Source organism: Talpa occidentalis, unplaced genomic scaffold, assembly GCF_014898055.3.
Source record: "Talpa occidentalis isolate TD23 unplaced genomic scaffold, MPIMG_talOcc4v2.1 talOcc4.4, whole genome shotgun sequence".
In the NCBI taxonomy this organism is placed as follows: domain Eukaryota; kingdom Metazoa; phylum Chordata; class Mammalia; order Eulipotyphla; family Talpidae; genus Talpa; species Talpa occidentalis.
In genome coordinates, this window is record NW_023604295.1 from 36,138,251 (window position 1) to 36,165,745 (window position 27,495).

Genomic DNA, 27,495 nt, shown 5'->3' on the forward strand with positions numbered 1-27,495 from the left:
AAGTGATGAAATATGATGCTTTACTCCTCAAAAGGATACAGTGTTCAATATTTTGCTTATAATTCCCAAAGTGAAAGAACAACAAAAATAAATAAATTAAAAAAAAAAAGTACTGAAAACCCCAATGACCATACTTTGGGGCCAATTCAGACCTATCCCACTGTTGACAATTCCTTCATTTCTTTCTAGCTATGTATCATAACATACATGAAGGCCCATTTCTCACTGCTGCTAGATTTCCCACAGATTGTGTAGGGTGAGGAAAAATGTCAGGCTTTTCTGCCCTCACGCCATCAGGATAGATGATGGATCCTTGTGGTCCTGAATGCATGCCTGATGGCGGGCACCTGGAATCGGGCGTGGGCATAGGTATATGGGATTCACCTGGGCTAAGACTGGGCTTTTAAGGGCAGCGTCATGGGGACGCCAGCAGAAGCGGAGAAGAAGCTGAGAAAGAAGCAGAGAAGCCAAGAAGAAGAGAAGCAGAGAGAATGCCAGAGAGCCCAGATAGAGTGAGGATTTGCTGGCTGGGAGAACTGCCAGCCTCCCGGCCCCCCAACACCCATGCCTACTGTGTACCTGGTAAACCCCACTAAAAGCCTGCAAAAAGTGACTGAGGACTCTGACTCCTCCTTTACCAGGTCTGCTGGTCAGAAAACCTGCACTGTGGCCCAGTCCTGCTCCTACAGATTGCCAGATAATCTTTGGGAACTGATAATGTCATAGGAATGCAAAATAAGAAGTTGCAAATATTCTAACCATTGGCCTTATCAAACAATTTCTGTTTCAAGTGCTGTTATAAGCAACAGCTTTCACTTCCTGCTCCCCACCCCCTAGGGATAAAGGCATGCAACGGCTGGAATCTATTAAAAGAAATCAGGGATCTTAAAATTGCCAAGGCCACAAAGGAACCTATACATAATACTCTCTTATATCTGCACTACCCATATTTGATTTTATATAACCTCAAAAACATCTGGAAAAAATTTCATGTCCTATTATTGTTGATCACCAGAATGGATATTATCAGTATTTGTGTAAAAATGGGCATTTTAACATGGTGAAAAATATAACAAAACATGTATCAATATAATAGTTTCATAAGATAAAGCAATTATATAAATTGATACATATGCTTATATGAATAAGAAATTACCTTGTTTTTACATTATATTTGTATAGAACTTTTGCATTTTGAAAACATTTTCCTCAATTTTTGTAATAAATTTGCACCATAGATAACTATTATAATATCCCTATTAGCAGCAGACTGAGGGACACCCCAGGGTCCCCAAACTTGCACACACTAAAGGGATTCTGCCATCTGCCACATAAAGACAAAGCATACTCTTAGTGTGAAAGAACTATAATAGGATAGTGTGCACAGAGAGAGAAGAAACTGTAATAGTTTCCCAATAAAACACCCAAAGTTACCCAACCCTTCATGGGTAAATGTCCAGCCAAACGGGGTTTGCTTAAAGTGGGGCCACTGAGGCACAAAACGTTGATATAAATCTAAGGCACCTTCAGGCAGGGAACCATAGGAAAGGGGGCAAAAAAGAATAGGCAAGTCCCAAATGAAAGGAACAAAATTAAAGTACAAATCAAGATAACAGTTGCCACTGTCAGCCTCCCTATGTGTCTCTCACCTACATGTCCCTCCCAAGTGTGTCTACAAGTTTCTCCTCCACATGTCTCTTTCTATGTCCCTTAAGTCCCTAGTGCAAGTCCAAAGCCAAGAAGCAAGCATAGCTTCTTCACATCTCTCTCTGCTCCATGTGTCTCCTTTCCGTGTCTGCACCAGGTCTTCTATAGCTTCTCCTGGCCGCTCAGCTCCAGTCCTCACTAGGTGGGCAGGGAACATGGACCTCCCCTTTTTATGGAGATGACTCTGTTATACCCCCATTCTACAGAAAGAGAAAACAAGTTTCAAGAAGTTAAAGACTTTTTCAAGGAATCTTGTTCTGTAATCACATTGATACCATTCAGATTTTAAAAGGGTAGAGTTAATCTCACAAACAAGAGCTGGTGTTATCAACTTACATCCTGATCTTGACTTGGCATTATAGGAAATAGTGAAAATTTTTAGTAAAACTGAATCTTAACTATTTTTTAGTCGTTTTATTTCCCCCAAAATTTTATTTATTGAGGTAAACTAGGTTTATATCATCATGTCTACTTTGGAGGCAATAGGTTTAAACCTCTACAAATGTATACTGCCCACCACCAGTGCCTCAACAATCCTTCACCATGTTCCACTGGACCCCTTCCCTCCCATCTAACTTAAAAAATGTCAGAGGGGAGTCACACAACTGTGTAGTAACAATACAGAAGAGGAATAAAAGTTTTTTTTTTTTAATTAAGGGATGAGTTTAAAACATTTTTGCAGGAGGCCTCCCTGGTGATGCAAGGGGTTGAGCACTGTGAAGCTATCTGCAACTATTGCAGCACGAGTTAGATCCCCAGCCAGGGGGATGACCCACATGGCACAGAAGACCTCTCCTTGCAGGGGGCCTTGTTGCCCCAGCCAGATAAGACACTGGCAAGCAGTGAAGCTAAAGGGCCGCACACCATGGGGCCGAAAGTAAAGGGCCTCACACTGTGGGGCCGAAGCTAAAGAGCCTCACACCACACCGTGGGGCTGAAGATTCCTTGTGCCTCAAACCGCGGGGCTGAAGATCTAACATTCCTTCCTTTTTTGTTCTTGATCATAAAGAGAGACAAAATTTATCAGAAAGTACATTTAGGCAATAAATTATATGCATCAGTATACTACAAATAAATGGCATGGAAAATCATCTGTTTAGAAATTAGTTATTAAACAATTTGGCCCACTTGACAATGGGAGACAATTTATTGTATATATCTGACAAGCAATCCAGCACAACAATTATAGTAAATCCTTCTTTTGCTTTTTTAGAAGTTTCTTAGGAAAGTTTTTAAATGAAGTTAACTGTGTTAAGAAGTTTCTAGGTAGAAAAAAGTTCTGATAGCTGAGTAGCAGCTGGTCTCCGGCTGAAGGCCATCTGAATAAAATAGTCTTTTGATGCTTAGGCTTTAGCTGATAGGGATGTACTGGCAGGTGTCAACTGTCTTAGGTAATTGTCTAGCTGAAATAATAAGTTTTAGTGTAAGGTTTGGTTTTTTATCTATTAACCTTGAAGGCTACCATCTAGCTGGGACCCGTAGGAGCCAGTAGTCCATGGGAATAAAATACACTAATTGTTTCTGCTTTACACATGATAATGTCTTTTTCTTTCTGCTTACTAAAAATGAATAAATAAAGACCTGCTGAGTCTCTCGGCAGAAGATACTTGCACCTCATCCAGTGTCAGTGTCTCCTCACTACCTCATCCCCTTCCCCTCAGCCCTTAAGTTTTAGCTCCTAACGTGTCGCCTAGGCTGTCTCATCCTTTCAGGAACCCCTGACATGACATTTTGCCAGAGGCTGGTCCCCGGCATCTCCTGTCATGCCAGCTGCTCCCCTGAGCAGTGTATTTCAGTCAATCCACCTGTTCTGGTCCCCACTCTGTCTCTGGTGAATATTCTCACTACCACTAGCCCCTGCACCTCTGGCCTGTACCCTAATTCTTGTATGTATAAATAAATAAACCTTTAAAAAATTTTTTAAAAATTAAAACATTTCTTCAGGACACTGATCCACAAGAGACTACTTCTATGGTTTAAGTGGGTTATCTATTTGACCTTCCTTTCTAATGTAGTCAGTATTTTATACTGCATAAGTCTATAATTTTATTATCTAAATTTCAAAATGTTTAATTTTGAGGGTAAGATACTAGAATTTAAGACCAAATTAAAGAGGAAACAAATTGCAGAGTGCCTCATAATTTAATAACATTTAATGATTTTATCAGAGGAAATATTTTGCCAAACATTAAAATATATTAAAGCTGTTAGATTTTTGAGATTATTTAATCCAGTCACCTAACTTTAAAATGAAGAAAACATGGCCGAGAAAGGGGAAGTTATCAAGATAAAGCCATAATGGCAGTGTAACAAGTCTCAGTTTCCTACCTTCTTACTCTAAGACTACTTCCAAAGATCACACCCAACTTCATGTTAGTAATCCTAAATTGACCTATGAAGTCAGTGCCCCATGAAAAAAATCTTTTAAAAAATAATGATCAAATGCACAAAGTGGCATTTTTAAATGATGAATTACAAGTCTAAGGACAAACCCATGCCCTAAGAGAAGTGGCAATTAAAATTCAACAAGCATGTATTATGTTTCTACCAAATGTAAAGATTCAAACAGTGATGTCAGCTCTATGTGAATATTTAGATCAAAGACACACATAAATGATCTAAATTTGATTATGGGAATGTCATTTTTATTCTGGGACAAAAAAAGGCAGTGATTACTTAGGAGCATTTTTTTCCCTTACTCTAAATGCCAAGTAAATGGGTTTCCCAAATATAACACAGTGGCTAATTTCATAGTGGGTAAAACTATCCTATTGGGAAAATGGATCAGGATGACCAAATACTTATTTATGAAGAGTTAAATCACAGTGTTACAGAGGGCTCTATCCTATGCACTTATTTAAGTAATTGAAATGTAGATAAGTTAAACCAGTTTTAACATTTTTCTTCCTGTAATTTTGATAGATTTGCTCTCTGGTTTTGACTAATGCCTCTAGATGTTTGTTGTTGTTGTTGTATTGTTTTGCTTTGTTTTTATTTTGGCTTGGACTGATGGACTATTTTCTAGGAATGGAAACTTTTGTCATACTGGTGATCATAGATTGGCACAACAAAAAGTAAATGGGGGGATTGTAAGAGGATGATCCCCAGGAAAAGGGGCAGTTCCAGCTTCCCTTGGAGAAAGGATGAAGCTGAGCAGAGAGAGAGAGGCAAAGCTTGAGAGGAGACTGGAAAAAGGAAGGAAGGAAGATGGGGAGCCAGAAGGATACCTGAAGGAGGCACATGGAACAGAGAGACACATGAAGAAACTGTGCTTGTTTCTTGGTCCTGGACTGGGTAAAACAGATGTAGGTGAGAGACCTGTGGGGAGGTTAAAAATGGCAGCTTTTATCCTGATTTTGATTCTGCTCTTTTCCTCCCACACTTGTCTGGCTGTTCCTGAGCCTTTTCTATGGTTTCCCACCAGAAGGTGCTTTAGACTTGTGGCAGGCTTCTGGGCCTCATTGGTCCTGATTTGGCTGGACATTTACCCATGAGGGATGGGTAACTTGATTTGGAAACTACAGTCTTCCCCTTTTCTTTGTTGCACACTAATTGTATTAAAGTTCCTTTCCATTAAAGGTCTTATATGTTTTGTCTTGATGAGGCGAATGGTATAACCTATTTAGAGCAGGCAGGTTTGGGGTTCTGGGGTGCCCCTCTCCCTGCCCTGCAACACCTATGCACTTATTTAAAAAAGTGAAATGGCAGGCTAATGGCAACTCAGTAACAATGTTGGGCCTTTTTGCAGCTTTCAAAGAGGAATAGGGAGAATACTCTTAGCTCAATGTGAACTATAGCATAGTTCAATTGATTTACTTAGTTTTGACTTAGTGGTAGTATGGTAAAGTTCACTAAAGATTTTAATTGGAGGTCAGAAAACCTATTCTGTACCTTTTTGCAGTAAAGTATTGCTGACAATGCTTTTCCAGTATTTTGAAATCAAGTCTATTCCAAATTGTATTCATGGTCATTAAAGCCTAAAGACCATTTAAAGAGTCTGTAAGAAGACTTCTTATGGTGAAGAAGGAGTGACATTTCTCCCTAGACCTCCCCATAAGTGCACCTAAAACCTCTGGACACAATCTAACAAACACAGGAAGACTGGAAGATGACAAGAAGGTGGGTGGCTTGGAAATAGCACCTGAATATAATGGTCAAGTTTTCCGGGTTTTCTTTTTGTCTCTCAAAGAGTCAAGATGGGACTCTGGAGAAGCCTACAATCTAAACATGCCAATAGGAACAAGCAGAAAAGGACACCCCCAAACCATGTTCTCTGTAGTTGAAGGACCAGAGAAGTTAGGCAAAGCAAAATAGAAACATTCATGACAAAATCTTCCCACTCCTGCCAGAAACAGAGAATAAAGCCAAACTCCCTCACTTTAGTCAGCAGTTTGAATGGGGACTTTTGACTTTCACTCCCCTTGTTTCTTGGGGGTAGCAGACTCTCCTCCCGGCCCCCAACTAGAGAGTAAGGAAGGAATTAAAGACAAGAAAGGGTCAGATATTCTGGAGGCTGGAAGTGTGAGATAAATTTATTTCTGCTTAAAAATAATAAAATAAAATTGAAAGGGCCAGATAAAGAGATTCTATTTAAAATCCTTTAAATATTATTAAATATGAAGGCCTAGATAGACACCCCCCCCCAGCAACTCACACATGAAAATGACCAAACCTAACATTGGCAAAAATATATAAGAACTGAACTACAGTGTGTAATATGGCCATATTTTCACATTGATCTCTGAATAGCACACAAATGAAGCAAATTAGAATAGCACTGTAAAGACTGTCAATAAACTTGTTATTTTTCTGAAAATATGTGACATACATGCTGAGATAGCCTGTACTCACTTTCAAATCTTATGCATGGACATTCTGATCAGTTGTTATAAATTTAATTTAAAGCTCTCAGGGGTTCTCTGTAACAAATGCTAAATCCATTTCAGATGTTATCTCGGAGATACTTAGGCCAGAAATTAGAGGACTGCAGTTGATCATGCATGTGGATGTTGTTACTGCAAAGTATTCCATGAGTATGTGTTTCCATGTGTGTTTTAAGGTCCTGGCAGTGGTTTACTTGTTTTTTTTTTTTTCCCTCTTTTCTCTTTTGCATTATGTAAGATATTTATAGGGAATGTGTTGTTGATACTGGTCTATGATTACATTAACTGGAATTAAGAAGCAGCACAGAGACAGTTGTGGGATTTTTCCAGAGAAAAGTATGTAAGCATCCCATCTCTGGGTGTAACAAATGTTCATTTCACAAAATCACAGAATCTGATTAACTCAAGATTAGAAAATATGTTAAATCTTACCTATTTCAAGATCATTTTAGTGCTTGAAACTTAAAGGCAACCTCCTAGCTATGACTTCGACTCATGCTCAAACACCTTCTTGTAGAGCTCTTATTCTCTCTGCACAAGTTCTAGTGTTAGGAAAGTCTTCCAGAGTTAAGGTAAGATCTTTTTATCTGTAACTTGTTACTTGATCCTAATACTTTAATTTCTCAGTGAAGGAATTCCTTCTGGTTCTAGTTCTTCTATTATCAAGAATCATTGTCTCAGATTATCTATTTCAAATCCTTTCCTTTAGTTATTCATTCCTATTTCAACTGTTTCCATAGAGCATGGCTTTGAGTCTTTTATCCTTTTGTCCTTCCTAAACATGCCCTAGTTTCTTGTATCTCTTTATATACCACCCCCTTAAATACTAGTGCAACCCTATTTCAAGAGTCATGATTGCCCAAAGATGACCTGTGACCTTTTGAGCTCCTTTTACCTATGTTCTACTGTCCATTCCATTACATCATTATCTCATCATTTATCTTTTCCATAGGTAGGCAATTTACCATACCAGACAACTAAAGTATTGTATTTTAGAAACTCAGGCTGGCCAGAGGTATAGTTGCTCTAAATTATGTGGTTTAATGATGCCTTTACACCAATCAAAACCTCAAGCCTAGAGAGAAACATTAGTGGCCAAACTGCAAAACTGGGGACAGAGCTGAATTTCTTGATTACTAGACTCATAATCTTCCTGGTTTTCATTTGAGTTCCTTTCCCATTTACCTGATTGTTACAAGAGAAGCAGGCTCATTTCTGGTGTCTGGGATGAGGATATGTTTGTTTATTCCCCAAATGTAGACCATCTCCCAGGGATACTGAAGATCAGAGTGGGGAAAAGTTTCAAGGGTTTAAAATTCCCAAGATGCGTTGGTGTATGGGAAGAGATTTTATCTATTAACATGAAACAAAGGAGGTTTGGAACGTATGTGAACAGAGGCCATCTTTTGAAAAACACATATAAAAGGTCATAATCTCAAGAAAATTATGAAATAAAAAGGTCAGAAAATGTGGGGGAGAGAGCTAAAAGACTTTTCTCAAAATAGAAAAAAAAGAGAGAGAGAGCAAGAGAACCTAGTTTTCAAGAGGATGATTTTTGTTTTAGCCTGATGGTTTAAAAGGAGGTTGGAAAGTCTGTGATCCAATGTATAGAGAATTGCACTTGAAGTCAGTAGCTCTAACTGAGCAGGTCAAGCTCTTGATATGTGTCCCCAAGTGTTATGCACCTAAGGCATATTATCTTCTCAGTTTAGCATGATATACTTTCCTATTCTTTTGTCTTTTATCTTCTCTTACAAGTTTGCCTAGAATCCTCTGCCTAGAAGCCAAGCAGGAAGCTTAACAAGGTCAGTGCTGACCTGGGTGAGCCTATAACCTTTTCTTTTTCAACTTCTCCCAAGAACCTTGATATGTAAAATAAGAAATTTAGGATCATGTATTTCCCAGTGGAAACCATCAACTTATTTATTTTAAAACATAGGTCAGTTTGATATCAAAACCCAAGCTATAAGAAGTACATGAGAAGTCAGCTTTTCTCATGGAAAAACCAAGATTCACATTCCAGTTATATACTAACTGGGTGATCTCAGACGTATTACATAACCTTTTAAACTTCAAGTATTCCTTATGTAAAATGAAGATTACTCAAGACTGCATCTTAGAGTTGCTATAAGAACTTGAAAATTATGTAAATTATGTAATGTAAAACTTACATAAAAGAAAAATTATGTAAAGCTTTTAGTAAGTTACCTGAAATATAGTAATGGTTGAAAATAATATCTTTAACTACTAATAATTATAAAACATATTGCCTCAAAGCTAAGTCCAAATGTTCGGTTTCCATGATTTTTTTTTTTTTTTTTAAGTCCAGCAAGGGAAATATCATTTGCCACTCCAGGTTTCTTTAAAATCTGTTTTGTACACAAAATGTATGGGGAAGGCAATGCAGTTTTAAAGTTTAACTCACAACTACCCCAATGAGTGTTTGTTTATTATGATTCTTCATGCACATACACACACACAAAAAAATCTTTTTATTTGTTAATGAGGTATTTGATTTTGTTACCTTTTTGGTTTAAAAATAATGCAATATTTTGATAAAGTAGAAAAAAAATTTAACATGTTTTGGCTCTCTGAAAGGATGAATGATTTTTCTTATTGCCTTTAACAGCCTGCTGGGTATATATTTAGCCTTTTGTTAGGATTTTAATTCCTCCTCTTTCTCATCCTCATCTCTTATGGATGCTAATCCCTCATAATTTACTGTTACAAATATTTTCTCATTTTACCTCTATGGCAACCTTCTAAGCTAAATAATGTTATTATCGTCTATTCACAGAGAGAGAAACAGAGACGCAAAGAAGTCAGGTGACTTGGTAAACTGTAAAAAATAAAGGTCAAACTATACCTAAGACTTCAAAGAAACCTGAAATAGTAAAACAGCATTCCCTTGACAAACTTTTAAAGTCATTAACACCACAGGGACATAGCTTTGAGGTAGCCTATCCTGTAACTATCCTGTAATTATTTCATACATTACCATATATCACTTTTTTCAAGCCTCATGACACCCCACACCCTTTGAAAAGTGCGATCAAATTTATTCTTAAAACCTGTATCCTTGAGTAACTGAATTCTCCAAATTTTTCATTATTCCTGCTTCTAATTGCCCTCTTTTTCAGCCCTTTCTTTTCCCTACCTAAAAGTTGAAAATGACCAGCATTTTCTAAATGGCATTACTCAGATACCATAAATCTTTGAGTTATATCCTTTCCATACCTAGGTTCATAGATTTGATATAAAACATATTTGAACTGGCACAATGTAACCAAACAGAGGTACTTCTGTTTCTCATCTGAAGGTTCAGCTTATAGCTATTCACACATTAGTGTCTCTCCATGGCCTGTGACTGTCTTGATGGTAGTGGAGGTATTTTATTTATCATCCTATCCCCAAGGCCCAACAGAGAATGTTACCCCTAAAAGGACTCAGGAAATTCTTTAATGCTCATTAAGAATAATTTAATGCAAATTAATAGTATTTTTATTAGGGATCCCCTATTGACTTCCTGTGGCATTTATTTACTCCTTTATTCATTCATTCTAAGGGAGCACATATCACTTGGTGAACATTTGGTGTTGCACATGTGGTATCTCCACTAAAGAGATTCCTTCCTTGCCTGTATTACTAAGGAGATAGATTTGCTTTCCCACCCTGGGCTTGATCAAAACAGCAACATGGGCCTCCCGAGTGGTGCAGGGGTTAAGTCTCAGTGCTATCAAACTATTGCCAGCCACTACAGCCTGAGTTCATCCTGGGCCAGGGAGCTGACCGACATGGCACAGCAGACCTCTCCTGTCTCGCCAGCTGCTCCCCTCAGCAATATATTTCAGTAGATCTGCCTGTTTGGTTCCTCCTCTGCCTCTAGTGAATCCTCTCACCCCCTGCACCTCTGGCCTACACTACCATTCTTGTATGCATAAATAAATAAAAATAAATCTTAAAAAAAAAAAAAAGGGCCTCCCTGGTGGTGCAAGGGGTTAAGTATCAGCACTATCAAGCTACTGCCAGTCACTGCAATCAGAGTTTGATCCCGAGTTCAATTCCCCACCTGGGGAGCTAACTCATATGGCACAGCAGGCCTCTCCTGTCTCACCAGCTGCTCTCTTCAACAGTGCATTTCAGTAGGTTCGCCTGTTCTGTTCCTCTCTTTGTCTCTGGTGAATCTTTGAACCTCTGGCCTACACCCCAGTTCTTATATGCATAAATAAATAAAAATAAACCTTAAAAAAAAAAGGACAGAAACATTACAGGAATAAGGTCCTAAGGCACTCTGGGATAGAAAAGAAACATACATCTGACAAAAATGATTGGTTTATTGCAGAGACATGTACATCAGTGTGTGCAACACCCACACTTTGTTTGGCACAGCCTCCTTTAATGCTTGGCATCCCTGATTTAACCTTGATTTCATTGTTCTTGCTTTCCTTTACTTCATTTTGGCTGTCAGCTCTCCATCCCTCTCCCTGAATTTCTATATCTCTCTCTGCTATGGTCTGAAAGTTTTTGTCCCCCAGAATTCATATGTTAAAACCCAAGATGACAATATTAGGCAGTGGGTCTTTGGGGGATAATGAGATCTTGAGGCCAAAGCACTCATGAAAGAGACTCACATCCTTCAAAAAAAAAAGTCAACAAGCTTCCTGACCCTTCCATTACATGAGGTTACAGTGAAAATAAAGCGATCTAGAAGCAGGAACTCATAAAAACCGAATCTGCTGGAACTACAATCCTGCTCTCCTAGCTTCCAGAACTGTGAGAGAGAAATGCTTATTGTTTATAAGTGCCCCAGTCTTACAGAGTTCTGTTATAGCAACCCAAAAAGATTGGAGACCATCCCTGACTTTCTCTTCCTATCTCTATATCATTTGTCCTTTCTTATTTTCCCTACTTTTCAGCCTGCTATAAACTGGTATTTGGAGTTTGAGTCAATCTGCTTGTTAGTAATATATGTGATACAAAATAAACCCTGAGATGTAGTGTGTGCTGCTATTAAATGACTGGAACTGGGTACTTTCCAAATTGAATGAGAAATACATTAATTCTGGGCTTGGAAGTTCACAACTAAAAGGTGTTAGTTTACATTGCTAAAGCAACCTGTCCTCTTATATTTGGATAATAAACAGAAGCCAGATACACTGATCTTTTCCTACAAGCTAAATTAGTGCTGACACAGGGGGTAGGATCAGCTATGGGATAACAATCTAGTGGTTTGCTTCTTGGAGAGAGAGGCTCTCTTTCCAAAGGATTTCCCTTGTAAAAGTTATCAAGCTGTAGTGAAACTTTTCCTGATATGTTTCACCCATAAGAACATTGCCATTTAGCATAAATTAAAAAAAAATGATTTGTTCTTGGTTAAGTTTAATGTCCAGATACCATTAATATGGTTAAATATTTAAATCAGTGGTCCTAAAGAGGAGGTGGTTTTGATCCCCCAAGAGACATTTCACAACGTATAGAGACATTTTCTTGTTATTGTCACAGGTTGGAGAGAGTGGGTATATTGCTACTGGTATCTGCCAGTAAGGCCTAACCTAAATGGTTAGGATGCTGCTAACCTTCCTAAAATGCAACTATAAAATGCAATGTTGATTGTTGATCCTAGAGTCAACATGAAAAATACTTAGAAATAGCATTTGCCTTAGTGGGGAAATGAATTAGTTATGGTCTATTGGATTAGTCTTTCATTTTACAATTAGAGATCATTTTTTAAAATACTCATATCTGGTCTTAAGGTAATATACTTCATCTGGAGTTCTAATTATGTTGCTTTCTTCATGCAAGCCTTTTGAGCTTGGCAGAGCAAATGCCATAAATGAGGCATCAAAACAAGAAGAATAAACCAAAGTTGGCTCCATTAACTTTCCTAGGATTTAGCTTTATTACCAGTTTCTCTGTTTTGTTTCAGATGTCTTTATTTCATTACATATCTTGATTTTTACCATTGCCTTCCAATCTTCACTAGTGTTCCATTATTAGCACAAAATGTGAATCTATTATTTGTAGATAATCGATTCCAGCAGGATCAATCTGAGAGTCCTGAGCTTCTGGAAAATATGATATCCTTGAATTCCCTCTTCAATGCTCTTATTCCTCCACTTCCTTTTCAAACAAGATGCTCTGCCTCACTCATTTTTGACTAGGTTTATTGGGGAACAGCACTGACCAAGGTTCTCATTTCTCAGATTCCCAGAAGTGGGCCAAGGAGTAGTGCAAGCATAATTCTGCATTAGGAAATAGTAGCTTTTATTTTCAGGGTCTGTTTCACTTGGCAAACAAGGTAAGTGGTATGCTAGTGCTTCATTTTAACTTTTTTGAGTTGTGTTTTCAGTGTGAGTCTTAGAATTAGTGGTGAATAGCAATGTCACAGAAGTGAGAGTCAGGGTTCTTGAATTCTAATCTGGACTCTCCATTAAACTACTGAATAACTTTAAATAACTTGATTTTTTTTTTGGCTTTATTTTCTCATATGTAAAATGGGAAGGTTGGAATACTAATGTCCCATGAATGTGACAAACAGCAGTTGTAGAAATATGGGAGGCTGCGAAGGAACGGGCGCATCTTCCCCAACATGTACCGAAATCTTGCATAAGGTACGTGGGTATAAAGGGAGAAAATAGAGTTTCAAAAAAGGTAGATTTTTTTTACTATTTTATTTGCATAAGGCACATGGGTAAAAGGGACAGAAATAGAGTTTCAAAAAAAGTAAATATCTAGGTCTGGGGTGTATCAAATGAAGTAAGAATCTCTTCATTGTATTATAAGTAGAAAGCAGGCATTGCCACTACTATGACTACATGCTTTCCCCTTCCTTCTGTTGATCTCCTCAAACCTCTGCTTTTCAGGTATAAATTCACTGTGTAGATCACCAATAGGACAAGGAACAGGGAAGGTGAAGAAGGAAGGAAACAAATACAGGAAGAAAAGTCAAAGAGAAAGGGTGTGGTCAAGTGAAGTCAGCTTCTTCCAACATCATCTGCAGCCCTCTTCAGTACTAAACAAGGAATATACACGGCGCCAGAGCCTGGCTCTCAGAAGCCTGACTCCAAATCCTTCTTTTCAAAAGATGTGTTTGGGCCATTTGTCAAATGAGGGTCGAGTCTCCTGGAAATTACATAGGTAGAAATTAGCAGGACAGGAGGGATGGATAAAGGACAGAGAAAGAATTACAAGAGAAAAGCTGAATGGAAAATAAGACAGGCAAAATTATTTTTCCTAATGAGAAATGCAAAATTTTCCACCAGACAACTGTGACTGTTGGCTGAGTGACCTGTGGATCATGTGAATGAAAAGGAAGGGTGGGAGGGCAGTCCAGGAAGCTCTGCCTTGTGTCTGCTCTGTCTCTGATGGCAACAGGAACCTACAAGTCTAAGCTGATCAGATGATTCACCCCTGCCCCTGGGGAGATAGCCACACCCCTACACAGGGTCTGGAAAGAGCACTGGACTATCAATTAGAATACCTACATTCTGGACCCAGCTCCACTCACTGACTCCTCCTCTCTCCCTTTGATTTGTCATGGAACCACTATGACAGGTGTGATCAGTTAGGACTTGACAGTCATAGCCTGCATCACCACGTCTGAAGATCCTTTAAGCTGTGACATTTCTATAGTTCCAATAATGAACATTCCTCACCCTTGCTGGACCACATTTCTCAGTTAAAATACTTATCCCTCCCTCTCTCACCCATACTTCCCGGCCCAAAAGCCATTATTTTACTAGAAAAAAGAGCTGGCCAAGATGCTTTCTTGGAGTCTTTTCTAGCTCCAAATTCTGAGAGTCTAATGAATCTGTGGTTTACTTACTCTGTTAGTAATATAAAAGAACCATTATATCACCAAATCTGTTAAATTTTCATTTTAGGGAAACCACTTACCTTTCAGAATTTATCAAGCTCCATCCATAAAACAGGCTGACATTTTATCAAACATTCCCAAAAGAATTCCACACAGCTCTCCCTTTGGTGTTTATCAAATAAGCCAATGATATTACTGACAGAATACATTTGACTATCAGTGATGGGATTTGTGAAGAGAGACAAGCAACTAATTACTTTCTTTTATTAAAACTTGTAAAGGGATCCCAGATTCACCAAACTGAGATAAGAGAATCTGTGAGCAGTTGCTACCCTCATCTAATTGAATTTTAAGCTTCCTGGCACTTACTGGACAATTGATAAAGAGCTGCCTGGGGCCTTCAAATGGACTACCCCTAGGAGGAAGCCACTGAGATGATAACTCCTACGTCCTCAAAACCTAAGAGTTGTCTAGACAAAGAATCTCCCAGGTTTCCTTCCTAAAGACTGGAACAAAAAGATAATGACCAGTGGATTTTGCTGAATCAAGCACAAAAAAAGTGCCCAATTGTAAGAAAATAAAACAATAAAACTTCATCCCCTGAGGAAATAACCAGAAGGACAATTTTATAACAGTCATTTCAAGAGACCATAAATTCAACCTCCTAAATGAAATAACTGTGGTTAAAAATATATATATATATATATAGATATGCATAGTTTACATAAGTAGAAAGAGACTGATTTGTAAAATTGGGGAAAGGTTTTTATTCTTAACTACCAGGATCTACATTATCGTGAGGCTAAGGTCTAGATTTTCAATTTTTTTGTTGCTAAAGCATCCATTCAGGAAAGAGAAAGCAGTCGATAAACAGCAAAAGAATGAGAAATTCTTTGCACTTACTTTTCTTTCTTTTCTAGAAACCACTAATAAAATAGATTATGGTCAAGATAAAGAAAGTTTAGCCAGATGACTGAGACAGAAACAGACCTGCCTAATTTAGCCATATTTCCATTTTCCCCCCTTTAATCCTACGTAGAAAAACACAGGTCAAATGACTAAAGCTGCTACTCAGAAGCAAAGCATGCAGGGACAAGCTTGTTTTACGTAAATAAATAAACAGTAGTACAATTTTTTTTTCCCCTTAAGTGGCTGGGAACAGTGGGAGAAAAACAGACACCGTCAAATATTCCTGATTATAAAGCACACAGCAAAGAAAAAAAATAAATAAAAGTATCTCTCTTTTGACAGAGCTAAAAGGTACAAACTTCCAGTTCTAAAATAAATAAGTCATGGGTTGGGGTTGGGGAGGGGAAGATGATATGTCCCTTAAACTGGTTTAAATTCAACAAATGTACATAAGGGATGCACAATGTATCAAGGATTCTCTGAAGCACAGTTTTAGTAGTAAGGATTAAATTAGGAAAATTATAGGGGCCAGGAAGGAAATTTGCAATTCTAGCCTGAGTTTGCAAGTAAAATTTGTAAGAAGTCAGGCCATCTAAAGTTTTTCTGTCACTTTCTCCCTTAACTGACCAGCCAGGAAACCAAACAACTGAGAGAAAACCTTCTGCTCACAAAGAAATCTTTCTCAATATTTCATGGAGCCCAGCCATTATCAATTCAACAAACATACTGCATGCAGACTGCTTCTGCCCTGTTTTAGGTATTTGGGGGGAAAAGGAGGGAGGAGAGAAGTGGAGGACCCAGATCAAACCTATGGAAACTAAATATCTAATTTTAATTCATATTTTTAATGACCCAGATGATTAATAATAATCATCCATCTAATCATCATCCAGACATGAAAACTCCTACTTTAGGGGATACAAAATGACTGAAACAGGTCTTGATCACAAGGAGCTACATAAGGGGTAGGCAAGTTTACAGTTTCTCCAAAACAAGGTTCAAAATGGAAAATGTCATGAGGGGACCCACTCCTTGGTGTGGTCATTTAGAAGGAAAGATGATGAATTGCTGGGAAACACACCGGGAGTCATAGAGAGCCTCATGGAAATAGATGTATTTGTAGTAGGAGAGTTGCCACTTGTAGAGGAGGGAACATCTAGCACTATAACTAACAAAAAGAAGAAACAGTTCTCCAGTGCTTTACATAAATCCTCTGTAAATGTAACCTATACCAGTCAGGTAGTCCTCTTATTTCTCCCTATTACAGATGGGAAACTGAAGCTCAAAGAGCTTATGTAATTTGTTCATAGTAACATAGCTAGAGACTGAGTGAGGGAAGTTCACTTCCAGATCTAGCCCATTCCAGAGCCTACATTCCTCCCAAAGATGAACAAACAAAGCCCAGATGTGTGAAAGTGTAAGACACTTAAGACCAAGAATCTATTGCTCTCTCAGGGGAGAGGATGGCAGAGAAGAAGAAAAGAGGGCCTGGAAAGTCAGGGGGACCAGGCTGTGGCTGCTGTGTTAAAATAAGTGGCCTTCATATGTATCATGCACAAAGAATACCCTGCTAAAAGCACTATCTTAGGCTTTAGGCTGTGAATCATAAGTTAAAGCTTACCATCTCACAGGATAAAAATCAAAAGTTTGAAGTCTCACTCTGCCTTTAAACAAAAAAGTATGGCTAGGAGCAAAGTGGAACTGCTACCTCATTGTTGTCTGAATACATTCCCCACATGCCAAGCGTTAAGAAAGATTCCAGGCACAGAACAGGCCTTAAGATAAGTGCTCTGAGTGTCGGTTAGCTAGAGGACAAAGACATACTCTCCTGGAGCTGTCCAAATCTGGCATAAGGGTAGCCCTGGGGACTGTAGCATTCCCTGGGACTTAAGACACCCTTACAGAGCAGTGGGCACAGCACAGCATGGACATCTGATGCAGGAAGATTCCAGGCTCCTGGTTCTCAGACCTGTGTTCAATTCATCAAACCAAATCATATGTGTTACATGGTATATCTTTAACTGTCAAGTATTCAAGGTCCCCTCCCTGACTACAATGGCCTGATTTCTGTGCCACTCATTTAAAAGAAATCTGATTCATACTGAACACATGCCTTAGCAAATCCACCAGGAGGCACAGCAAATAGAAGAGCCCCTTTCTCTCTGATCTCCCTTTCCCCATCTTTGAATTGAGAAACTGAACACAATGGAACTCAGCATAAAGGACCCAATTCTACCAGTGCCTCACTAGCAAGGATTTGGGGAAGAAGCAGCACTTTGAAGAATTTCCACACATTGGAAAACCCTAGCTGAGAATAACTACTTTATCTCCTGGAGGCTTGCTAGTTTTGATCTTTTATAGGATTCACAATTCTCAACAACAGACTACAAAGTCATCATTTAATTCAATTCATTTAGGATTATCTTTTCAAGTACAAACTGGATCACTGATGTCAAAAGCAATTCAACAACACAAGTTAGCATGATCACATCTAGGTACACTCCAGGATGCACACTTATTAGAGTCGAGGACTGTTCTGTCATAATTTGAGAATTTTTCTCTACTCCAAAGAATAGTGTGTGTGTCTCTGTGTGTGCATGTGTGTTTGTTTGTATATGCATGTATCTGTGTATGCATGTGTTAGTGAAATTCCCAGGAAATCAAACAGAACCTAACATTGTGAAGTTTTGGGTAGAGGGGAATGAGTAATCATGACACACCTTATTAGACACTCACAGAGACATTCCTGCAAACTCCAACACTCAAAAATAAATTTCCAAAGGAATAAATTTCCTTCTTGGGAGACTATCAATTATGTAGCGCCAAGAAACTTTGCCTACTGGATTGGAAGTAAATAGTAAAAAGATGCAAGACTAAACATTGCTTGGGAAATAAAAATTACCACATGAATTCACATATTTTAGAAAGGACTCTTTACACTCCTTTGGTTCATCAGACCACACCCAATAGTTCACCCACAGAGGTGCCCATGAGTGACTAATTCCTGGAATTAATTCAATGTTTGAGGCATGTTAAACCCTTGGCTTCACCTTCTTTGACCTCTAAGCAGGGTACAGGAGCAGAATGACTGATAAAGGTTAACATTGACAGTGAAGCTTAATTACAGCACCAAAGAAATTCACATTTTGAGAGTTACATCATGGTTATTTATTTTTATAGAACTGAACATAACTATGCATTCCTTTTCCATACCTGAGATAGAAAAATCAGCCTAAATGTGTGATGGAACTATCAGCAGGATTGCCAATCTCACATCTGAGATTCCTGGGAAGACCACACCACAGGGACTAGACAAGACCAGCCATGTTCTGCTCTAGAAACTAGCATGGTACATCTTTATCTGTCAAGTATTCAAGGTCCCCTCCCTGACTACTATGGCCTGATTTCTGTGCCACCCATTTAAAAGAAATCTGATTCATACTTAACACATGCCTTAGCAAATCCACCAGGAGGCACAGCAAGTAGAAGACAAATCCTGGAAAAGATTCAGACTTCCACCTTATTTCCAAGATACTAGTCTAGAGAACTCTAGCACTGGGAGTAAGAGTTAGTCTCAGTTGTGATTTTCTGAAATTCACAGACAACTGCAAACCTCCAGAGAATCTTAACAACTGTTAGGGCAGAGATCTGAGAGAGATAAGCTGCAAAAGGCATCTGGAAATCTGAACATGGTGTCTCTTTTTGCAACCCCAGATAAACAGCCCACAACATTGGCTAGGAAATCCAACTTACCCCCCAAAGCGCCACTTATCCAACTGCAGAAAAAACATTGATTCATTAACATAGAAGGGGAGAATGTGTGGTGGGGGAGGGAGGAGTATAAGTTCAGAGCATCAGGGCTTGAGAGATTGTTGAGGAACATAGGCTAAATTCTCACTGCTGAAGCATCCAAGTAGATCTTCAAAATGGTGAATGTGGGGGAAATGCCAATACACAATTTGTACCTCCTGACACTAACTTTAAGCAAACACACAAAAATAAGAGTGCTGGGCATCTGATGTCCACAAACCTGGTTAAATGGTTACTCCTAGTCATTGAAAGCCATCTACAATAGGGGGGAAAAGTCACATTCTGCAGTCAATTTTAGTGAGGTCGTCTCACATAGATTCAACTCTTTGACACATACTTTCTCTTAAACCTTTTATCTTTACTTCTGTGTAGTTGCAGGGAAGAGAAACACACTTGTTTCAGAGCAAGCCTGCATTTAACCTTGTGGTTTTGAGAATGCTTTCCTTGAAACATCAGAGAAAAGGGGAAGACTAGAGCATAGGATTGATAAGGGAATGTAGACAGAAAAGAAATGAGAAGTTAGATCAAGAAATGAACAGAGGGCCTCCTTGGTGGCACAAGGTGTTAAGATGCAACCTATGAAGCTGTCCACAGCCACTGCAGCATGAGTTCGATCCCCAGCCAGGGAGCTACCCACATAGAGTCTGCACAGCAGACCTCTCTTGACACGCCCGCTGCTCCCCTTAGCAGTGTATTTCAGTAGATCTGCTTGTTCTGTTTCCCATTCTGTCTCTGGTGAATCCTCTCACCCCAATCCCAGCACCTCTGCCCTGTCCCCCAGTTCTTGTATGCATAAATAAAAATAAATATTTTTTAAAAAGAAAAGAAAGAAATGAACAGAGAGGCGATCTTATATAGACTCAACGCTGCCAGTCTCAGATATTACTGCTGAATGGGTACTTTAAACCCCTTCTCAGTACAGTCCTCTCTGAGAGAAACTGATGTCCAGAAAGCTAATGACTTGCCCAGGTTCACCTAGTGGTGGTTCCAGCGCTAGCTCGGGCTACTTAGCCTGATCCACCAAGAAGAATGAGAAACCTTCAAGGAGACCCACTCTGAAAGGCTAATGAACGGAGGGCTACCAGAGGACAGGAGTCACGGGGAGGGTTCTAGAGCGCATCCTGGAACCGCAGGGAGCGCGAGGTGGGCGCTCAGGGTACCTTGATGTAGGCGCGCTGCAGGTAGTTGTAGGGCACTCTGCGCTGGAAGTCGCTGCGCACATCCTCGCTGACGCGGTGGCGGGACGCGGGCCCCCCCAGGCGCTGGCTCTCGCAGCTGCGGTAGCAGCGCGCCCGCTCCAGCAAGGCGCGGAACACGGGCAGCTCGGCCCCGGCCCCGACGCCGGAGGGCGCGAGCGGGCGGCGCGCGGCGCAGTGGCGGCCGCAGCGCACGCGGATCTCCCGCAGGCGCCGGTGGCTGCGCAGCGCCGCTTCCAAGTCGCGCACGGCTTGCTCGTAGTCCCCGCCGTAGTAGGCGGCCACGCCGCTGGCGTAGAGCAGGTCGAAGGGCTGCAAAGGCCCCGGCTCAGGCTCCGGCTCGGGGCGCGGGCTGTCCGGGGGGCGCCCCACAGCCGCGGCGGTAGCAGCAGCAGCCGCAGCAGCAGCGCCCAGATGCGCTCCCGCATCCTCCGCCGCGGAGAGGCGCTGGCCGGCCACGCTCCCAGGCAGCTCTGGGCACTAGCGACCGGAGCCCCTCTCCCACCTCCGTGGAGGGAGCAGTCTGGCTGCCCCGCGAGCTCCAGGTGACCGTGGGCACTCCACGGACTGAGAGGCGGAGGCCGGGCCGGCCGGCCGCTCTTAAAGAGACGCCCACAGCTCACACGCTCCTCCTGCTGTCGAGCCTCTGCGAGCCGCTCCCCGGCGCTCAGCGCGCCCTGCAGGCTTCTGGCCGCAGCCGCCGGGTAGCCAGGGGCTGCACACCCAAGTGCCAGAGAGGGAGCGCTGCTGGAGGCCAGCCCAGGGCCAAGAACTTTGCACGTGGGGTTCCTCCTACGTTGGAGAATGGATAGGATATCCTTCCCTCCTTAGAGAGGAAGAAAATCTGGCTCAGTGAGAAGAGAGCTCTAGTCATGTTCTGGAATGTGTGCATGACTTCAGAGCTTGCAGTCCTTCACCTTCACCTTCAGCTGAAGCATGGAAGCTCCTTCTCAGGCTGAGCGGAGGGCATTAGAGGGTCCAGTTTTAAGGGGCTTGAGGAGTGACATCATTAGCCCAAGTTTGAAGAACTGTGAAAAGCTAAAGGAAGGACTCAACCCTGATCGTTGGAATCATGCTAACTGCTCCTTCCCTTAGGGAGGTTCTCTTGCTTGCTTTTCATCCCGTTCCCTATGGGTGTGTGTGCACTGGAGCAGGTGTAGAGGTAGGGGAGGAGAAATAAATACTCCATCTTTCTGCGCAGATGGCTGTACTACAGGACAACAGAGAGCTATTGGAGGAAGGAGCGGCTCTATTTATATTCTGCCTCCCTGAGATTACAGAGGACCTGTTCAACTAAGCCTCTGTTTCCTCATCTCCTACAACAGCCAAATATCCCAACAGGTCAAATGATTTTCAGACATAGTTTCTTATAAAAGTTGAACAAAGAGGCGTTTTCATAAATCCAGTACCCATACAGGACTTAAGCAATGAGCATCAATCTAGGAATGGGAAAGCTGACAGAAATGGCTGCCAGACTCCACAGGACTAGCTGGAGGCTTTCTGGTTCCAATGTTTCTCCTCTCTCATAAATACTATCTGAGCCAAGGTGTTCCCTCTTTCCTGCTCTTTGGCTCCACGTGATCACAAGGATTCCTGAGAGTTTATGTCCTGGACTCTTGACTCTATCTGTCTCCTGGAGACACTCCTGTGGCCTCCTAGTTTCGGTGCCAGCTTCACCACGATCTCCCTGGCTACTGAGTTGGTGAGTGAGAGGGTAATGGGAAAGAACATGTATCCTGTCCTTGATAGGGAATTTCCAAGGAAGATTTTGTGTGAAATTGTCATCGTGCCAAGGAGGTTGCCAGAGTTTTGTTGGGTTGGACCACTCTGACCTCTGATAGCCCTGGCTGTGTAATTCCAAGGGACACTGATAGTCATGTTCTTATTATTTTCTCCACCAAACCTTACTCATTTGGCTCATCCCAGTGATGGAAAAACTTCAGTTTGGACTTGAGTGTGTCCTAAATGCATTGGGTGTTCAGTGTTCCAGAATTTGTGCTTGGGTCATCTGTCCAGAATGTTCCTCAAGGGATTATCCCTGTTTTCAGATGAAGACTTGGGAGTCCAGAGTTATCAATCCATTTGTGGAAGTTTTGAAACATATTAGACTAGGAAGTCTTGCTGTGGGACTGAGGACAAATTGACAGGATACTTTGTGACAGATTATCTCTGATATTTCCACATGATTTAATATATGTCTATTAAATGTGTCTTTGAATGCTTCCTCTCAAAGTAGGTGTTCTGGGGGAAAGGAAAGATGAATGAGGCAGAATCCTGGGAGCTCACAATGTTGTCAAGCAGACAACCGTATTATATAGGATAATAATAAAGGTAGAATGTGGTACATGTTAGATTAGATTCAGAATGCTATAGAAATGCAGACCCTGTAAGATGGTTTTTGGTGGAGAGACCTAGGATAATTTAAGGGAAAGACTGGCGTTGGCAAATAGTCAAAAGTTTATTGGATGACTACAACAGACTTTCTGCTAAACTCCACACCAGCCATGCTTTCAATCCTGTGTGTTCTACTACATTATCTTCCTCTGTACTAACACCTCTTTGACATTATAGATGGTATTCAATTGACATCTCAAATTTGCTCATTGAAATCTCCTGATGAGCCAAAAATACTTATATATGACTTCCACTATGAGAGATTGTGACTGAATAGATCTGGAATATGACTGGAGAATTTAATTTTGTTTATTTGTTTCCTAAGTGATTCTAATCTGAAGCCAAGATTGAGAATCACTGGTTCAGAGTCAAGGCTAGAGTCTAAAGGGTAGATCTGTCAGTCTGAGACATGCCATCCCTTAGATTTCCATTCCCCTAGAAGGACAATCTGATATGTCTTTAAAGGCTGGATCAGAACAACAACAACAACAACAACAACAAAATCACTTAATCAAAATCACTTATTTTGATTTAGTCAGTGACTTTGCTCCCTGGGAGACATTTGGCGAAGTCCGGAGATGTTGTTTGTTACAACTGGGGAAATGGAGTGGAGTTGTGCTACTGACATCTGAGTAAAGAACCATCCCTCAAGGAACAGGGCAGCCCCCCACAGCAAAGAAATACCCAGCCTAACACATCAACAGTGAGCAAGAGATAAAATATAGTTTGAGACTGCTAATTTTATTCAATAGCCTTATTTTACAAAAGAGGAAATGTGTGGCTTATAAGATCATATAGTTAGACAATGACAGAGTGATATGCTTATTTTTATGTAAAAAAATATAAAACACACATGCTAAATATTATGGAGCACTGGGTGATAGTCTTGTGAATTTTTTCAGGGGAAGAAGAAAACAAGAACATATAAAAATAAATTGAAAAGGCAAAATGATGATTTGAGAAAAGGAACCTTTGGAAACAGAAGATATTGACATTTTGCTAGGGTTGGTATGCACTGGAAGTCTGCAATTTTGCTTTTATTCCCCACTTCTTGCAGACTCAAAGAACAGCCAAAGCAAAGCACAACAGATTCCATCCAAAATCTATAAAAGGAATTTAGTCACTTCCTTTTTGATTGGAAATATTATTTATTTTTTGGAATGACTCTTGACGCTTGAATTTCCTTTTGACTTTCATGTACAAGTCAACAGCATTATCACACCAGCTTGCTTTTGGGAATCTCCAGAAGAAAGGAATTTAGAAAAGAAATTGTCAGATGCTTCTTATTTTCCCCAAATCAGCTTAGTTTTTAAAACATGACTCCTCTTTTTTTCTGAAAAATTTGTATAGAACAATGAAAAATATACTCACATTTTAGCAGTAGACCTAATCTACCCTTTAAATAAGCAAATGTAATATAAGCTTATTTTGATCATGTGTTACCAGGACTCTTGATTGCCTCAAACATCTTTGATGCCTTTGAAATGAAAGAAATAATTCTCAGTATGTAACAACTCAACCCTGTTCTGCTGCTGTTGATGCTGGCGACAAGAGGGCTGTTTAGAAGACTTTTTTTTCCTTACACAAATAGGATCATCTGAAAACTTTTTTTTCCGCCAAGTGAGTTAGTGTGGAAGGCAAGTCACCAACAATTTGTCAACATAAGGGAGGGGGATTAAAAAAAAAAGTCTCCCTGGAGAAAGAGGTTTTTTTTTTTTTTAATTAATATTTAACTTACATTTAAAATCAAACAGGAGCTGCCACATTCCAGGACTGTCTGTTCCTTTCCAGTTTTCTTAGTAGCTCTGTCCCTGTGCTTACCTTAATTCCTGATTGAGCTTTAAAATTCCAAATCAAACACAACACTTTGCAGTCTGTCTACACACCCTCCTCGTGGTAGTATTTGAACTCCATCGTGGGAGGCTTTTTAGTGGTCTGAGAAAAAAGTAAAATAAGGACTGCTAAGGATTCCCAAAATAATTTAAACTACAAACATAATTCAGATTGAGATCCAGGGGATTGGGCATCTGCTAGGTGCTGGTATTATGCTAGTTCTAGTCACAAATATTTGTTTCTGCAGCCTTTAAGGGTCTCTTTCAGCAATGCATTAGCCTTATAATTTTACCAGTGATAGAAATGAGGTATATAAAAGGGAAATGACTTGCCCAAGGCCAGTTTACCAATTACAGCATCAAAACTGAGCCCCTCCCACCGCAGGGTCTGCCTCTTTCTAAACTTACCTCCATAGTAGTGTCTGCATCTCTTCTTCCAGTCTCCGAGTTGCTCAGTAATGTGCAGATTCATAGGCCCCACCCTGATCCTACTAACTTAAAATTTGGGCTTTGGGCTTAGAGTTCATTTTTCATGAACACTGCAGATAATTTTTAGATACCTAAAAATCTGAGAAATTCTCCTTATAAATTCTTTAGAGAACTTGTCTTATAATGCTTGTCATTTGACCAGTAGGTTTTGGGTAATATGAAATAGTAGGTCTTTTATCCAATTGATCAACTTATGTCATAGGAAGTTACCTTAATACTTCTATTTAAGGTATATTTATTGTCTCTGAAATCCTCAGGCCACCTTCTCCCCCAAAATCAAAATAAAATACTGTTGAGAAAGTGGTAAAAAAAAAAGTAAAATAAAATATTTTATAGCTTCTGTCAAAATCCTACTCTAGTTAAATATCTACAGATCACTGTTTCTCTTTAGTCACCAACCTCTACTTATTTATTCACTTATTTATCTAGTTCAGGCATGGTTGACATGTAACTTGTTAGTTTCAGATGTATACCATATTCAATCAATATTTGTGTATATTTAGAAATGATCATCACAATAAGTCCAGTAAACATCTATCACCAAACATAGCTACAAATGTAGGTACATAGTTTTATGGTTTCAGGTCATATATTCAATTTTCACATCCATTTTGAGCTCATTTTTGTTATATTGTAAGATGGTGGCAACTTTTTTTGCTTGTGACTGAGCGGTTTCTCTAGCACCATTTTTTGTAGGGACTGTACTTTCTCAATGCATATTCTTGGCTCCTTTGTCATTAATCAATTGATCATGTAGGCATGGGTCCAACCCATGCCTTATTTTATGTTCCTCATTCTGCTAAAGTCACAGATACATACAATTTTTCTGCAGAATAAATATGTACAAAGTGTGTGTGTGTGTGTGTGTGTGTGTGTGTGTGTAATACCATGTATTGGATGAAGGTTAAACATGGCTGTGAAGTCAAATTGATTAAGTAATACAATGCATTAGAAATACTCCTAACCACAAGAGTAAACAGGTCTTAGTTGATTTCTACATAAGCGATACTAGATGCCATATATATAGATATAGATATCTAGCCTCATCATTTTGCCACATAGGCTTTAGAATCCACATCCATTTGCATCCTTCAAACATATGTAATTAACTTTGTTAATTTCTCTTACTAGTTTCTGATGTTAATTAGATTACTCTCCCAGCCCAAGAAGAACTCAGGTGGCTAGGGAGAAATTTCCTCTCTGGACTTACAGATCATCCACACATGATCTGACCAGTGTTACCATGCATACTGGCATGCTCACTTCTCCAGATAGCAGCTAGGTGTACTTCTTCCAGGACAGCTGTGCTTTCCTCTTCTGTTCTGTTCTCTGGTGTCTGATAAGTACTAACAACCCAAGCACCTTTCTAGACAATGAAGTTTCAAGGAAATATATCATTCTCCCCAACCCTTATCCCAGAAATCTTAGAACCTCATTAATAGCCTTGTCTGGGACAAATCTAGGATAAATTGTATTTGAGGTATATATATATATATATATATATATATATATATATATATATACTTTTATTTTTTTAAAGATTTATGTATTTATGCATACAAGAACTAGGATGTAAGCCAGAGGTACGGGGGTGAGAGGATTCACCAGAGAGAGTGAGGAGCAGAACAGGCAGACCTACTGAAATACACTGCTAAGAGGAGTAGCAGGCGAGACAGGAGAGGTCTGCCGCAACATGTTGTTAGCTCCCTGGCAAGCCAGGGATCGAACTCTAGAGGACTTTTCTTTCATAATACTTGGATATTTAAAATTCTGACATCATTAGTAGTATTGATTCCCCTGAAAAGAGATTCCAGCTTACTGATTACCTGAACCAGTTCCTCAGCAGCCTGGTTGGGTGCCTGCCTGTGCTTTTGGTAACTGTGTTGTCCCACACCCCAGCCACTCCTGTAGTGTTCACTTCTACATCACCTTTCCTTAGCAGTACCTACACATGTGCAGATCACTCAAAGGGAACTTATCCAAAGAAATCTAATTGTCTAATCTAATGATCATCATCTTATTGACTTTTTATGAAAAAAGAGATATCCTAAATCTCAAACTGTATCTCTGTTTCAGAACATGTGTTTCGAATGAGTGAACAAAATAAAATTGTATTTCAAAAGTGATTTGCACATAAAGTCAACCTGGATACGAAATCAGCATACTTTGGCTCTGGTTCTGGCTCTGCCATAAGGTAATTGTGAGACATGTCACTTCACCTGGTTTCTCTTTTATCCCCATCAATAAAGGAATGTGTGAAACTCAATTTCTGATACTCCTTCCAGCTCTAAGTATCCTCCGATTCTTTAAAAAAAAAATTGTAATGTTATCACATCCCTAGTGGTTCCTCTGAAACATTACTCCCTCCTTCCCCACGTATATCTCTGGGATTAAACTAAACTTTGCTTCCCAAGCAAATGTCCAGTTCCCTCTGGAGTCATCAGAAGTTTCAGATTACT

General features: G+C 39.9%; 1 protein-coding gene across 1 annotated transcript in view; it reads right to left on the reverse strand.

Moving 5' to 3' along the window:
- P3H2 (prolyl 3-hydroxylase 2) overlaps positions 1-20,942 on the reverse strand; it is a 146,446-nt gene extending 125,504 nt beyond the window's left edge. The window contains 2 exon segments of the mRNA XM_037525276.2: positions 20,286-20,668; positions 20,671-20,942. Of these exon segments, the coding sequence (XP_037381173.2) occupies positions 20,286-20,668; positions 20,671-20,749 (462 nt within the window). The 5' untranslated portion in view covers positions 20,750-20,942.
- Between the last annotated feature and the right edge of the window lie 6,553 nt (positions 20,943-27,495).